At 39.5% G+C, this 14,216-nt stretch overlaps 1 protein-coding gene across 1 annotated transcript in view; it reads right to left on the minus strand.

Annotated features, from left to right (window-relative positions):
• Nucleotides 1–14,216, minus strand: part of LOC136864124 (short-chain specific acyl-CoA dehydrogenase, mitochondrial) — a 96,948-nt gene that overhangs the window by 24,608 nt on the left and 58,124 nt on the right. Inside the window, exons 6-7 of the mRNA XM_067140728.2 lie at nt 10,114–10,257; nt 4,325–4,452 (exon numbers count right to left, since the gene is read on the minus strand). Of these exons, the coding sequence (XP_066996829.1) occupies nt 4,325–4,452; nt 10,114–10,257 (272 nt within the window). The remainder of the gene's footprint in view (nt 1–4,324; nt 4,453–10,113; nt 10,258–14,216) is intronic.

The following is a 14,216-nucleotide window of genomic DNA, read 5'->3' on the forward strand; positions in this document are numbered from 1 at the left end:
ATTTTTAGGTAAATACACATCCTAAATAATTTTTCTATAAATAAATATTTTCAAATAACTACATAAAGACACATACAAATATATTTTCATTAAATCAGTCCAACAAAACCCTATTTCAGGTTAATCAAGTTATCACCAGAATGTAATTGTACCGGGCGGTACACCTCCACGCCGCTAATTCAAACATTGCGCCAGTTGAAACTCCTCTACTGGAGGAAGCCTGAACTTTAACAACCACATTAATTCTAAGATTTCTTAGAAGATGTCCTTACTGTAAATTTTGAAGTGTTCTGAACTATGTCAGTTTCGATTCGTTGTTGTTTTCTCTGTAGTAAGAAGTGTGAACATTCTCTTCTAGACGGCACTACTTAAGAACTACAATTGTGCACCCTAGTGCGAAGTGAAGGAACTTTTTTTGAAGAAATTTTGTAGTCATAAGTTTGTTCTTTGTTAAATTTCTTTCAGTTATTTTTTGGGTTGGCAGTATAACCCTTCTCTTTCCGCTTGTTTTGAATTTAGCCAATCCCGAATTTCTCTAATTAATTTTTGACCAATAACGTATGTCTTCTCCGATATGGAGATGTTGCTTTATGCTACCCAATAAAATTGAGGGGGGTGTGGGTTCTCATTCTTGAAAGGTCTCGAATGTTCCACGAGGGTATTTAAACTGCTGACTTTCTGGTCTCCGGGCCACTTCAGTCACATCTATCCTAGTGCGATTATGTAGCAGGGGGCGGGAAGCGCCTCTTTCTTCGGGCAGCAGTTCATCCATAAGGTAATGGCCTTTTAATAACTTCTTTTCTCGCTAGCTCAGCAGTTTAACCCTCGGGGCAGGTTCGAAACTTTTATCATGTAACTTTCCTTTAAAATGTAAAAGACACTTGGTATAAATTCTGTCTCTTTAACTACAAATTGGGATAGAGAGTGCCTAACCCTCTCGAGCTCCCACTCATATTGCTTTGAGGTGACTACGTTTTCATAACAGTTTCCCTTCTCTTCGTAATGTAATAAAGTTTTCCTATCGTGTCACCTCCGTAGTATGGGATTAGCCCTTGCATAAGCGGCCTAGTGCCAAATAGGTTTTAAAAAAGTGTATTAGGAGTGCAAGTTACGCCTCCACTCAAGTTGGTATTTTGGGGCCATGTAATTGTCCTGTTTCTTTACTGAATAGGCCTCAGTAGGTTGAGTATTTTTACCCCTGTTCTTGTGTGCCTGGAGGGCAGCTTGAAGGTGGAGTTTGGTGTGGCCTTTGAATAGGCTTGAACTTTGAGAGCGGGTTGCTCTTTCTTAAATTTGGATTCTGTGTGCCTCGAGCAGGCTTAACTGGGTAATTGGGAGCTAGTGCTCCTTGGCATGATTGGGGTTTTCTGCCCCTTTGTTGAACTTTGTACATAGGTAAAGTTGGGCTCATTGCTCAAGGATTGCGTGTCTGGGGGCTCGAAGCCCTAACCCATTAACAAATTACAATTGTACATTCTTAATTCGTTGATATGCTACTGAGTACCTTTTATACTTGTTATTTCTTGATCTTGAAAAGAAAATATAACCTTTGTTAAATTTTAAATTAACTTTAATTTCGTAAGTTGAGACCTATTCATCCCAGCACATTCTTTTACCTCTGCCGGTCCACAAAACATCGTAACAGTAATACATGTAAAAACTGATGTGACATTTAATATAATCCATTGATAAATACATATTCTGACTGTTTATGAGTTTGGTCACACTCTTGACTCCACTGAAATAAGTCAATGCTTCTGATAACGTGTCAACAGAGCAAAATTGAGTAGTTGTGATGACACATATGCTGGTTGCTTGCCTGCGGTGATGCTATGCATTCTCTAGGTACTCTGGTTTTCCCTGTCATAATTCATTCCAGCAACACTCTCCAGTATCATTTCATTTCATCTGGTTCCCTTGGTTTCATTTTACCATTCATCTTGCCTCGGTCATTCAGTTGCTGGGTGTAAGCAATTTACAATCTGTTGCGTTGACTCCCATGTAGTTTGGAAAGTGGATAATAGAGAATCATCCCTTTGCAAGATTTCTGAAAACTTTTCACTTCATTTCTTTGTACTTTGCATTTCTGTACCAATGGACAAACATAACTGGTTTGAAAAGTTAAAAAGATTCCTAAATTTTCACTTTTCACTTTGCAGGATAAATCTGAAAAGTGATGGTGGAACAAAATCTGAACTGAAAAGTGCAAAGTGCAACATTGCAAAGTTCGTTCGTGGAACACGCTCCTGGTGTTACAGAACTCCAACTTCACGATTTTACATAAATTTCAGTTCTTCGGCAGCGCAAGGGTCTAAAGGACTAGCAGCAAACATGTTAAGATGGCTAGTGCCTGACCAGTTCAACCACAGGAACAACACACTCCTTGCTCAAAGGAAGTGCATTACTAATGCATGCCCTTTCCACCTCGTCATTTAATTTCCTTCTCATATATCTTATTCACGGTTTACAGTATCAATTTATCATTTAAGTACAACAGATTACTTTGTAGCCTATTAACAGATTCATATAACTGGTATACGTAATATAACTGCAAGTAATAAGCAGTACGTTTGTGGAATTTTCCTTTTCTTTCCACATAAGGATTGCATATAGTTCTTTTTTTTTTTTGCTAGTTGTTTTACGTCGCACCAACACAGATAGGTCTTATGGTGACGGTGGGACAGGAAAGGCCTAGGAATGGGAAGGAAGTGGCCATGGCCTTAATTAAGGTGCAGCCCCAACCTTTGCCTGGTGTGAAAATGGGAAACTACAGAAAACCATCTTCAGGGCTGCTGGCAGTGGGGTTCAAACCCACTATCTTCTGGATGCGAGCTCACAGTTGTGCGCTCCTAATGCATATAGTTCTATTACCTGTGGAAGGTAGACTTATTTTATGTTGTCAACTTTTTTTTTTTTTGCTATTTGCTTTACGTCGCACTGACACAGATAGGTCTTATGGCGACGATAGGATAGGAAAGCCCTAGGAGTTGGAAGGAAGCGGCCGTGGCCTTAATTATGGTACAGCCCCGGCATTTGCCTGGTGTGAAAATGGGAAACCACGGAAAACCATCTTCAAGGCTGCCGACAGTGGGACTCGAACCCACTATCTCCCGATTACTGGATACTGGCCGCACTTAAGCGACTGCAGCTATCGAGCTCGGTTTGTCAACATTTAGGTAGCAAGCTGAGCAATACTGACCCTAAGAACTAACAGTGTTGGGCATCTTCAAGAATTGAAAGGGGCTGGTGGACCATTCTGTGTGTTCTTGAATAGTACTGCTCCAGTACCAAGAGACAATAACAAGCAACCTGCTCACAATTCAATTTCTCATGAAAGATGGACTTCAGAGTATTTTAATACAATGAAGAAAAAACAAAATTATATGTAGTAAATTTAATACAGGGAGCCTCCGTGGCTCAGGTGGCAGCGTGCCGGCCTCTCAACACTGCATTCCGTGGTTCAAATCCCGGTCACTCCATGTGAGATTTGTGCTGGACAAAGTGGAGGTGGAACAGGTTTTTCTCTGGGTACTCTGGTTTTCACCTGTCATAATTCATTCCAGCAACACTCTCCAGTATCATTTCATCTGGTATTCATTAATCATTGCCCCAGAGGAGTGTGACAGGCTTCGGCAGAAGGCACAATTCCTATCCTCGCTGCTAGATGGGGGATTCATTCATTCCATTCCTGACCCGGTCCAATGACTGGAAACAGGCTGGGGATTTTTATTTTAAAAATTAATAAAGTAAGTTAGGAGTTCCAGAAAAAATAAAATAAGATGTAGTAAAATTAATACAGTCAGATAGGAGTTGCAATTAGATGAACTGCACTGTTTAGTGTAATATGAAAGCAAGTTAGCACACAAAATTATCCTTACATTACTTTAGTTTCAGGCTGACTTTGCCATATGGGAATAAAAGCTGGGTTAACTTGGATATCTTATTCATATGATAAAGGTAACAGACATGCAAGTAGGGACATTGATTGCTGCTAGAGACACAAAGGGAATCATAATGAAGACAAAAAGGCTAAGTTACTAAGAAACAAATTATATGAAGTGATCCATAAGAACAGACTTTAGTGTTGAGGTCATGTGAGGCGAGTACGGAGGATGAATAAATTATAAGGATAATGGAGTCAGCCATCGAACGTAAGAGAAATAGAGGAGATCTAGGAGACTATGTTTAATGCTTTCAAGGTAGAAGGTGCCACAGTTTTACTGTAGCTGCAAGTAGAGGTTCACACAGATGCTTGAAGATTCAATTCTGAAAGGCATAACAGTCTTTAATCAAACTAATTAGAAATTAATTATTAGAATCTTACCTGAACCGCATTGAACTTGATAATAGGAGTACCAAAAGCTATCCTTTTAGATGCATAGTCCATTGCACAGTCCAGAGCTGCCTGAGCAATACCAAGAGCTTGGGATGAAATGCCAATTCGAGCTCCATCTGTTCATGAAAAAGATATAGGCACAAGAATTAAACAGGCATGATATTACCCACTTCCTCCTTTGCTCAGTCCCTTAAGTACTATACTAGGTGGTCCATCTGCCTCTCACGATATAGTTTTATGCAACCCACAGTGTTTACTACAATTCTGAAATAAATTGGTCCCTCTCCTTAAATCGGGGTAATATAACAAGATGTGTGGTTATAGGCTAAAAAATAGCAGAAATTTTGAGCATCACCATTAACTCATGATCGGTACCCTGAATGAACCTGTAAAATAAGCACAGATACAAAGAACATATACCTTATAACACGAGATGCACACATGACCATGAACAGGTACTGTATAGGCCGGGAAGTGCCCACTGCATGTCAAGCTTCACAATAGCTCATTTGGCAGGGGAGTGTTCGGAGATGTGATAGTGTATTAAAATTATAAAATTCTTTTATTAACAACCACCTACTCAATACAATATAATACACTCATTGAATTATAAAATAATCATGAGGTGTCTTAAATAATGGCTTAAATAATGGAACATGTTTCGTTCGGCATAGCGAACATCATCAGCCATTAATGTACAAAGATTAGGTCAGGGCCCTGAACTTAAGTGATCAAAATTGTTAAAAGAATAACAAAGTCGTAATAAAAAGTAATATGATAACATTAACATTAGTGGACAGTGCTCGAGGCATGCTGATTCGTATCCTATGCAAGTATGTTTCTTTTAATTTTAATTTTTACTGCCAATTGCCTGATTTGTGGCAAGGCTGCATACTTAATAGTTTCCACAGACTGATTTGTTTATTTCACCCTGTAAAGCATTGTTGGTATCATGCACAGGGTAAGGAGCTCGGTTGGACGAGGATGAGGAGTTGATGGTCTGTGGCTAGTACACAGGCAACCAGTTAGCTGCATCATATGTATTCCAAGCTTCGTTACCTTTCTTGCAATGCAGTAGTGAACATATATTTTTGCTTCGGCATCTTTAATCCTGCATCATACGACACTCCAACTGCTGTTGTTGAGAGAATTAACCAGGGACTCACTTCAAGCAAGGGAAACAAATGCAGGCAGAGTAGCAGGGTTGCCATATTTGTTGTTGCTCGTAACGAATATTGTCACAGCCTCCTATATTCCCTCTTTACTCTTAGCTAGCTTAGTTGTTATGGACATAAAAACAGTTACCTTGCCGTACACGAATTTCAGTATCTACAGGGAGAATAATTTAAGTGTTCCGACTTCTTCTCGCATGCCGTGGGAAATCCCGAGTGAGCGCCATATGGCTTCTGTCAACACGGCGAGATAAGAAGTGTTCACTGCAATGCGCAGCTGTTTAGCACTCTGTCCATCAGTTAGTTAGAAAATATTGGACTTTTTAAGGTGTGTTGTGAGGTTATTATCACGATGGTTAAATACACTATAGAGCAAAGAATATTTTTGGTCAAGTGTTATTTGCACAAGAAGAAAAAAACAGTTAAAAGGTGCCTTCGAAAATTCCGTAGACAATTTCCCGGTGCGACAGTACCATCAAAACGTTATGTGCATCAGCTCTTTACAAGTGGCATAGTACTGGTTCCATAAGCAATAAGAAAAAGAAGCTAAGGAGAACAGCTCTCACACAAGAGAGATTAGAAGATATACAGGCAAGACTCCAGGTCAGATAAGTCGCTTCGGAGATTAGCTCAGGAAAGTCGTATTTCACCTTCTTCAGCACGTAATGCAACAAAATTGTTACGTTTACGATCTTATCGGACTCATTCAGTCCATAACATACTGCCTACAGATTTCAATGAAAGAATACAATTTTGCAATTGGCTAATAAATAGTGTCCACGACAGTGTTGTGGATCCGAACTTTCTTTTTATGTGCGACGAAGCCTGGTTCCATTTGAGTGGATATGTCAATTCACAGAACAATAGAATCTGGGATACAGACAACCCACACATTTTACAGCCGAGACCTCTGCGCGATGTGAAGGTGGGTGTGTGGTGCGCTATCAGTGCCCGAAGAATTATCGGTCCGATATTTTTTCAGGACACGATTACTTCTGACAGTTATATTCACAACATTCTGGAATCATTTTTTAATGAACTGACTGAAGAAGAGAAAAGGTACGGCTATTTCCAGCAGGATAGTGCAACGGCCCATATGGCGCGTAGCTCTATGCGATGGTTACGGGAAATGTTCGATGATGATCAGATCATCAGTAAAGGCTTATGGCCCCCTCGTTCGCCTAATTTAAGCACATGTGATTTTTATCTATGGGGAAATCTTAAAGGAAAAGTTTACAGGAATAATCCTCGAACTGCAGAAGAATTAAAAACTGAAATTAGGAACATTGTGCGTTCTATCAGTGTCCATGAACTACAAACTGTGTTTCAAAATCTCATTACAAGATGTGAAGCTTGCATTGCAGCTGAAGGAGATCACTTTCAGCATCATCTGTAAATACTGGTGAGTTCAATTTAATTTCCTAGTTGATTTATTTATTTATTTGTTTATATATTTATTTATTACTGGCGAATTCAGTTTAATTTCCTAGTTGATTTATTTGTTTATTCATTTACTTATTTGTCCGGAGCATCTATGTAGCCGGCGAGTTCAGTTTCGTTTAGTTTCTATTGGCGTAATCATGCTGCTTCTTTGAGCCAACTATGCCTGCTTGTCATGGCGGGCACTGCGCTCGCTGTCTCCGCTTCCCAGCGCGCCTAATCCTCGGCACTCCGCTCTGTACTTTCAAATTAATCACCCTGTATAATAATTTAAAATATTACGTTGACGAAAAGAGAGACTAAAATTAAAATTAATTTTCTAACAAAACAGGACAAAGAGGCTTCCTGACAAAATCTGTTGGGACACCGGGACAACAGGTTGAAAAACGGTACTGTCCCGTTCAAAGCGGAGCGTCTGGTCACTTTATATCATTATATATTTGCATTACAAACTACATTGAAGGGACATTTTTCTCATAAGGATACATCTTAATCTACACTGATATCTGTGCTAGTGGATGTCTGTACAGATTGATCTACTTGAATGCAGCCAAATTACCTATCTTTACTCAGGTTCTCAACCATGTTTGCATGATCCTCACGATCAACTGAATCATGCAGAGCAGAATGTTTATTTTTACTGTGCCGCTCTGAATTGTATTTTGTTTTTTATAATGACAAGACTGGGCAAGTTGGCCATGCAGTTAGGGGTGCGTGGCTGTGAACTTGCATCCGGGAGATAGTGGGTTCGAATCCCACTGTCGGCAGCCCTGAAGATGGTTTTCCGTGGTTTCCCATTTACACACCAGGCAAATGCTGGGGCTGTACCTTAATTAAGGCAACAGCTGCTTCCTACCAACTCCCAGGCCTTTCCTATTCCATTGTCGCCATAAGACCTATCTGTGTAAGTGCAACATAAAGCCACTAGCAAAAAAGATAATGACAAGACTCCATATCAATCCATCTCCATCTATCTCCAGAATTAAACTTCCTGAGATTCTTCTTTTGCACCTATCAGCGTGTTATGTGTCCATATTGCAAGATTATGAAGTTAAATCCATCACTTACTTCACTTCAACTTGTGCAGCGACACAAAACTCTATAGCGCAGTTGCCCTGATTCCATGCCATGAAGCCCTTGAGTTGCCCCCCTCTATGGGCAAGGCTGCACTAGGCTATGAGGTAACTCATGCATTGCATATACGCAATAATAATAATAATAATAATAATAATAATAATAATAATAATAATAATAATAATAATAATAATAATAATAATAATAATAATAATAATAATAATAATATGTAATATATAATATATATATCATATATAATATAATATAATATAATATAATATAATATAATATAATATAATATAATATAATATAATATAATATAATATAACATAATATAATATATTATTATTATTATTATTATTATTATTATTATTATTATTATTATTATTATTATTATTATTATTATTATTATTATTCAGTGTGGGAGGTGGTGAATACAGCAGAAAGGGCATAAATGGGCAACCATCATTCCCATAAATTGACACTTCTTGTGACCCTGGATGTGAACAAGATGGAGCGACATGTTGGTAGCTCTTGAGGAAACTTTCAAGCTACCACAATATCTTATGCTCATAATGAGAGATTACTTCAAAGATCGCACCCTGTTGTATGATACGGAAGATGGAGAAAAGACAAAACGCCTGACGGCTGGTGCAGCGCAGGGATCGATCCTTGGTCCAGATCTTTGGAACATAATGTATGATGGCTTGTTACGTTTGGAGATGCCAGAGGACACGAAGCTTGTGGGCTACGCTGATGATGTGGCCGCCTTGATAGTAGCTCGTAATGTTGAAATGGCTCAAATCAAACTGAACCAGGTGATACGGCGCATAAAAGAATGGATGACGAGCCACAGTCTAATATTAGCCGAACACAAAACGGAGATAGTTCTTCTGACGAGGAAAAGGATCGAAACTCTTGTACCAATGACTGTTGGAGAGTTAGTGATCGAAACATCTGCGAGCACAAAATATCTAGGAGTGACACATGACTCCAAGCTCACATTCTGGAATCATATTCAGAGAGCGACAGACAAGGCAGTAAAATACATGACTGCACTTAGCAGACTAATGGGAAATATTAAAGGTCCGAATCCAGTGAACAACGTCTTCTCATGTCGACGGTTCAGTCAGTGCTCCTATATGGCTCTGAAATCTGGGCTGAATCCTTGAAATTTGCTTGGTATCAGAGAAGGATAGCTGCCGTACAACGGAGAGCAGCTTTACGTACTGCATGTGCATACCGCACGATTTCTGAACCTGCAATCCTCACGGTGGCAGCAATAGCCCCAATAGACCTACTTGCATTGGAGCGACATGAAATCTGGCGTACCCAAGGAGAGCTGGGAAAGAAATGTGCAAAGAAGCGTGCCTTCAGTCAACGGATGAGGTGATGGCAACTCAGATGGGAAAGTGACCCTCGAGGCAAATGGACCAAGCGACTGATACCACGCTTGGATATCTGGGTTGAAAGGGCCCATGGTGAAGTAAATTACTACCTCACGCAGCTTTTAACAGGGCATGGATATTTCCGGAAATTCCTGCATAAAGTGGGCAGAGCGAGTGACGCAGCATGCATATACTGTGATGACATTGACGACGTATTTCATACCTTTTTTGTATGCGGCCATTGGACGATTCAGAGAAGATGTGTGGAAACTGAACTAGGAGAACTGACAACAGATAATATTATTTCGGTGATGCTGCGAAACCAGAAATCCTGGGATCACGTGGCAGTGTACGTGGAGAACATCCTTCGTCAGAAGAAGAAGAAGGATTTGGAAGCATACGAATGTTCGTAAAGGAGAAATGAAGAAAGAAGATGTCTGAAAGACAAAGCATGATATCACCCTGAAGTAATACGAGAGCGGTTCCGGGGTGATGACACACATCGTGGGAAAAGGGTGTGTGGTTTTTAGTGGGTAAGAATCCCACACACTTGTGGAGTGCGGACCCTTCACAAGTGTCTTTTGAAGATTTTCCACAATCCCTCATAAAAAAATTATTATTATTATTATTATTATTATTATTATTATTATTATTATTATTATTATTATTATTATTATTATTGAAGATACCACTTAGTACTTACCTAACTGGGTCATAGCAATTTTGAAGCCTTCGCCAACTTCTCCAAGAATGTTCTCTCTTGGAACCTTTACATCTTCTAAAATTAAATTGCACGTGGATGATGCTCGAATACCCATCTTATCTTCTTTCTTTCCCAGAGATAACCCTGGTGTCATGAAACAGAAAACAGAATGATGGTAAGTGGCATGTAAACACTTCTGAAATATTAATATTTGAGTCTATGATAATGATGATGATAATAATAATAATCATTATTATTGATAATGACAAGACTCCATACCAAACATCTCCACCTTTCACCCATTTGTTAAGGGAAATACTTTTCTTTTCCATCTATCTCAAGAATTAAACTTTCTGAGCTTCTGAGTTGCACTCTATGGGCAAGGCTGCACTAGGGTATGAGGTAACTCATGTATTGTATATATGCAGAAATCTATTATTATTATTTGATTATGGAATATGATTCCTTCCAAAGTATGTTCTCTCTCCATTGAAGATACCACTTAGTACTTACCTAACTGGGGCATAGCAATTTTGAAGCCTTCGCCAACTTCTCCAAGAATGTTCTCTCTTGGATTATTATTATTATTATTATTATTATTATTATTATTATTATTATTGTTGTTGTTGTTGTTGTTGTTGTTGTTGTTATTATTATGAACCATGTGACCTTGCCGCGGTGGGGAGGCTTGCGTGTCCCAATGATGCAGATAGCCGTGCCGCAGGTGCAACCATATCGGATGGGTATCTGTTGAGAGACCAGACTAACGAATGGTTCATCGAAAGGGGGGGGGGGGGGGGTAGCAGCCTTTCGTTAGTTGCAAGGGCGGCAGTCTAGATGATTGACTGATACGGCTTTGTAATAATACTCAACATGGCTTAGCTGTGTTGATACTGCTACATGGCTGAAAGCAACGGGAAACTACAGCCGTAACTAACTCCCGAGGACATGCAGCTCTCTCTGTATGAATGATGTACTGATGATGGCTTCCTCCCGGGTAAAATATTCTGGAGGTAAACTAGTCCCCCATTCGGATCTCCGGGTGGGGACTACACGAGAGGGGGCGATCATCAGGAAGATGGATACTGACATTCTGCGAGTCGGAGCGTGGAATGTTAGAAGTTTGAATCGTTGTGGTAGGTTAGAGAATCTGAAAAGGGAGATGGATAGGCTAAAGTTAGATGTAATTGGTATAAGTGAAGTACGTTGGCAGGAAGAACAAGATTTTTGGTCAGGCGACTACCGAATTATCAACACAAAATCAAACAGAGGAAATGCAGGAGTTGGTTTAATAATGAATAAGAAAATAGGGCAGCGGGTAAGCTATTACGACCAGCATAGTGAAAGAATTATTGTCGTCAAGATAGACACCAAACCAATGCCCACCACAATAGTGCAGGTCTATATGCCTACTACTTCAGCGGATGATGAAGAAATCGAAAGAATATATGAGGAGATAGAAGATTTAATACAACATGTAAAAGGTGAAGAGAATCTAATTATGAGGTGAGACTGGAATGCAGTGGTAGGCCAAGGAAGAGAAGGTAGTACAGTAGGAGAATTTGGATTGGGACAAAGGAACGAAAGAGGAAGTCGGCTGGTTGAATTCTGCACTGATCATAATTTAGTCCTTGCCAATACTTGGTTCAAACACCACAAACGACGGCTGTATACGTGGACGAGACCTGGAGACACTGGAAGGTATCAAATAGACTTCATTATGATTAGGCAGAGATTCAGAAACCAGGTGTTGGATTGCAAAACTTTCCCAGGAGCAGACGTGGACTCTGACCACAACTTGTTGGTCATGAAATGCCATCTGAAGTTGAAGAAATTGAAGAAAGGAAAGAATGCAAAAAGATGGGATCTAGGCAAGTTGAAAGAAAAGAACGTGAGGGATTGTTTCAAGGAACATGTTGCAAAAGGACTAAATGAAAAGGCTGAACGAAACACTATAGAGGAAGAGTGGAGAGTCATGAAAAATGAAGTCAGTAGGGCTGCTGAAGAAATGTTAGGAAGGAAGAAAAGATCAACTAAAAATCAGTGGATAACTCAGGAGATACTAGACCTGATTGATGAACGACGAAAATACAAGAATGCTAGAAATGAAGAGGGCAGAAAAGAATACAGGCGATTAAAGAATGAAGTGGATAGAAAGTGCAAGGTAGCTAAGGAAGAATGGCTGAAGGAGAAATGCAAGGATGTCGAAGGCTGTATGGTCCTGGGAAAGGTAGATGCTGCATACAGGAAAATCAAGGAAACCTTTGGAGAAAGGAAATCTAGGTGTATAAATATTAAGAGCTCAGATGGAAAACCACTTCTAGGGAAAGAAGACAAAGCAGAAAGATGGTGGGAGCATATCCAACAGTTGTATCAATGTAAAGATGTAGATAATTTGGTTCTGGAATATGAAGAGGCTGTTGATGCTGATGAAATGGGAAACCCAATTTTGAGGTCAGAGTTTGACAGAGCTGTGAGTGACCTCAATAGGAACAAGGCACCTGGAATTGATGACATTCCCTCTGAATTACTGACTGCCTTAGGAGAAACCAGCATGGCAAGGTTATTTCATTTAGTGTGCAAGATGTATGAGACAGGAGAAGTCCCATCCGATTTTCGGAAGAATGTTGTTATACCTATTCCCAAGAAAGCCGGTGCTGACAGGTGTGAAAACTACCGCACCATTAGTTTAGTATCTCATGCCTGCAAAATTTTAACACGTATTATTTACAGAAGAATGGAAAAGCAAGTTGAAGCTGAGTTGGGAGAAGATCAATTTGGCTTCAGAAGAAATGTAGGAACACGTGAAGCAATTCTGACTTTACGTCTGATCTTAGAGGATCGAATCAAGAAGGACAAGCCCACGTACATGGCATTCGTAGATCTAGAAAAGGCATTCGATAACGTTGAATGGACCAAGCTATTTATGATTCTGAAGATGATAGGGATCAGATACCGAGAACGAAGAATTATCTACAATCTGTATAAAAATCAGTCTGCAGTGATAAGAATCGAGGGCTTTGAAAAAGAAGCAGCAGTCCAGAAAGGAGTGAGGCAAGGCTGCAGTTTGTCCCCTCTCCTTTTCAATGTTTACATAGAACAGGCAGTAAAGGAAATCAAAGAGAAATTTGGAAAGGGAATCACAGTCCAAGGAGAGGAAATCAAAACCTTGAGATTTGCCGATGATATTGTTATTTTATCTGAGACTGCAGAAGATCTCGAGAAGTTGCTGAATGGTATGGATGAAGTCTTGGGTAAGGAATACAAGATGAAAATAAATAAGTCCAAAACAAAAGTAATGGAGTGCAGTCGAACGAAGGCAGGTGATGCAGGAAATATTAGATTAGGAAATGACGTCTTAAAGGAAGTAGATGAATATTGTTACTTGGGTAGTAAAATAATTAATGATGGCAGAAGTAAGGAGGACATAAAATGCAGACTAGCACAAGCAAGGAAGAGCTTTCTTAAGAAAAGAAATTTGCTCACTTCAAACATTGATATCGGAATTAGAAAGATGTTTTTGAAGACTTTCGTGTGGAGCGTGGCATTGTATGCAAGTGAAACATGGACGATAACTGGCTCAGAAAGAAAGAGAATAGAAGCTTTTGAAATGTGGTGTTACAGAAGAATGCTGAAGGTGAGATGGATAGATCGAATCACGAATGAAGAGATACTGAATCGAATTGGTGAGAGGAGATCAATTTGGCTAAATTTGACGAGAAGAAGAGATAGAATGATAGGACACATCTTAAGACACCCAGGACTTATTCAGTTGGTTTTTGAAGGAAGTGTAGGGGGTAAGAACGGTAGGGGTAGACCAAGGTATGAATATGACAAGCAGATTAGAGCAGATGTAGGATGCAATAGTTACGTAGAAATGAAAAAGTTAGCACAGGATAGGGTGGCATGGAGAGCTGCATCAAACCAGTCTATGGACTGATGACTCAAACAACAACATTATTATTATTATTATTATTATTATTATTATTATTATTATTATTATTATTATTATTCTATAGAGAAAGCATATGACAGGGTACCGAGGGAAATGATGTTCACCATACTGGGGGACTATTGGATTAAGGGTAGATTATTAAAATCAA

This window comes from Anabrus simplex, chromosome 2 (genome assembly GCF_040414725.1).
Source record: "Anabrus simplex isolate iqAnaSimp1 chromosome 2, ASM4041472v1, whole genome shotgun sequence".
In the NCBI taxonomy this organism is placed as follows: domain Eukaryota; kingdom Metazoa; phylum Arthropoda; class Insecta; order Orthoptera; family Tettigoniidae; genus Anabrus; species Anabrus simplex.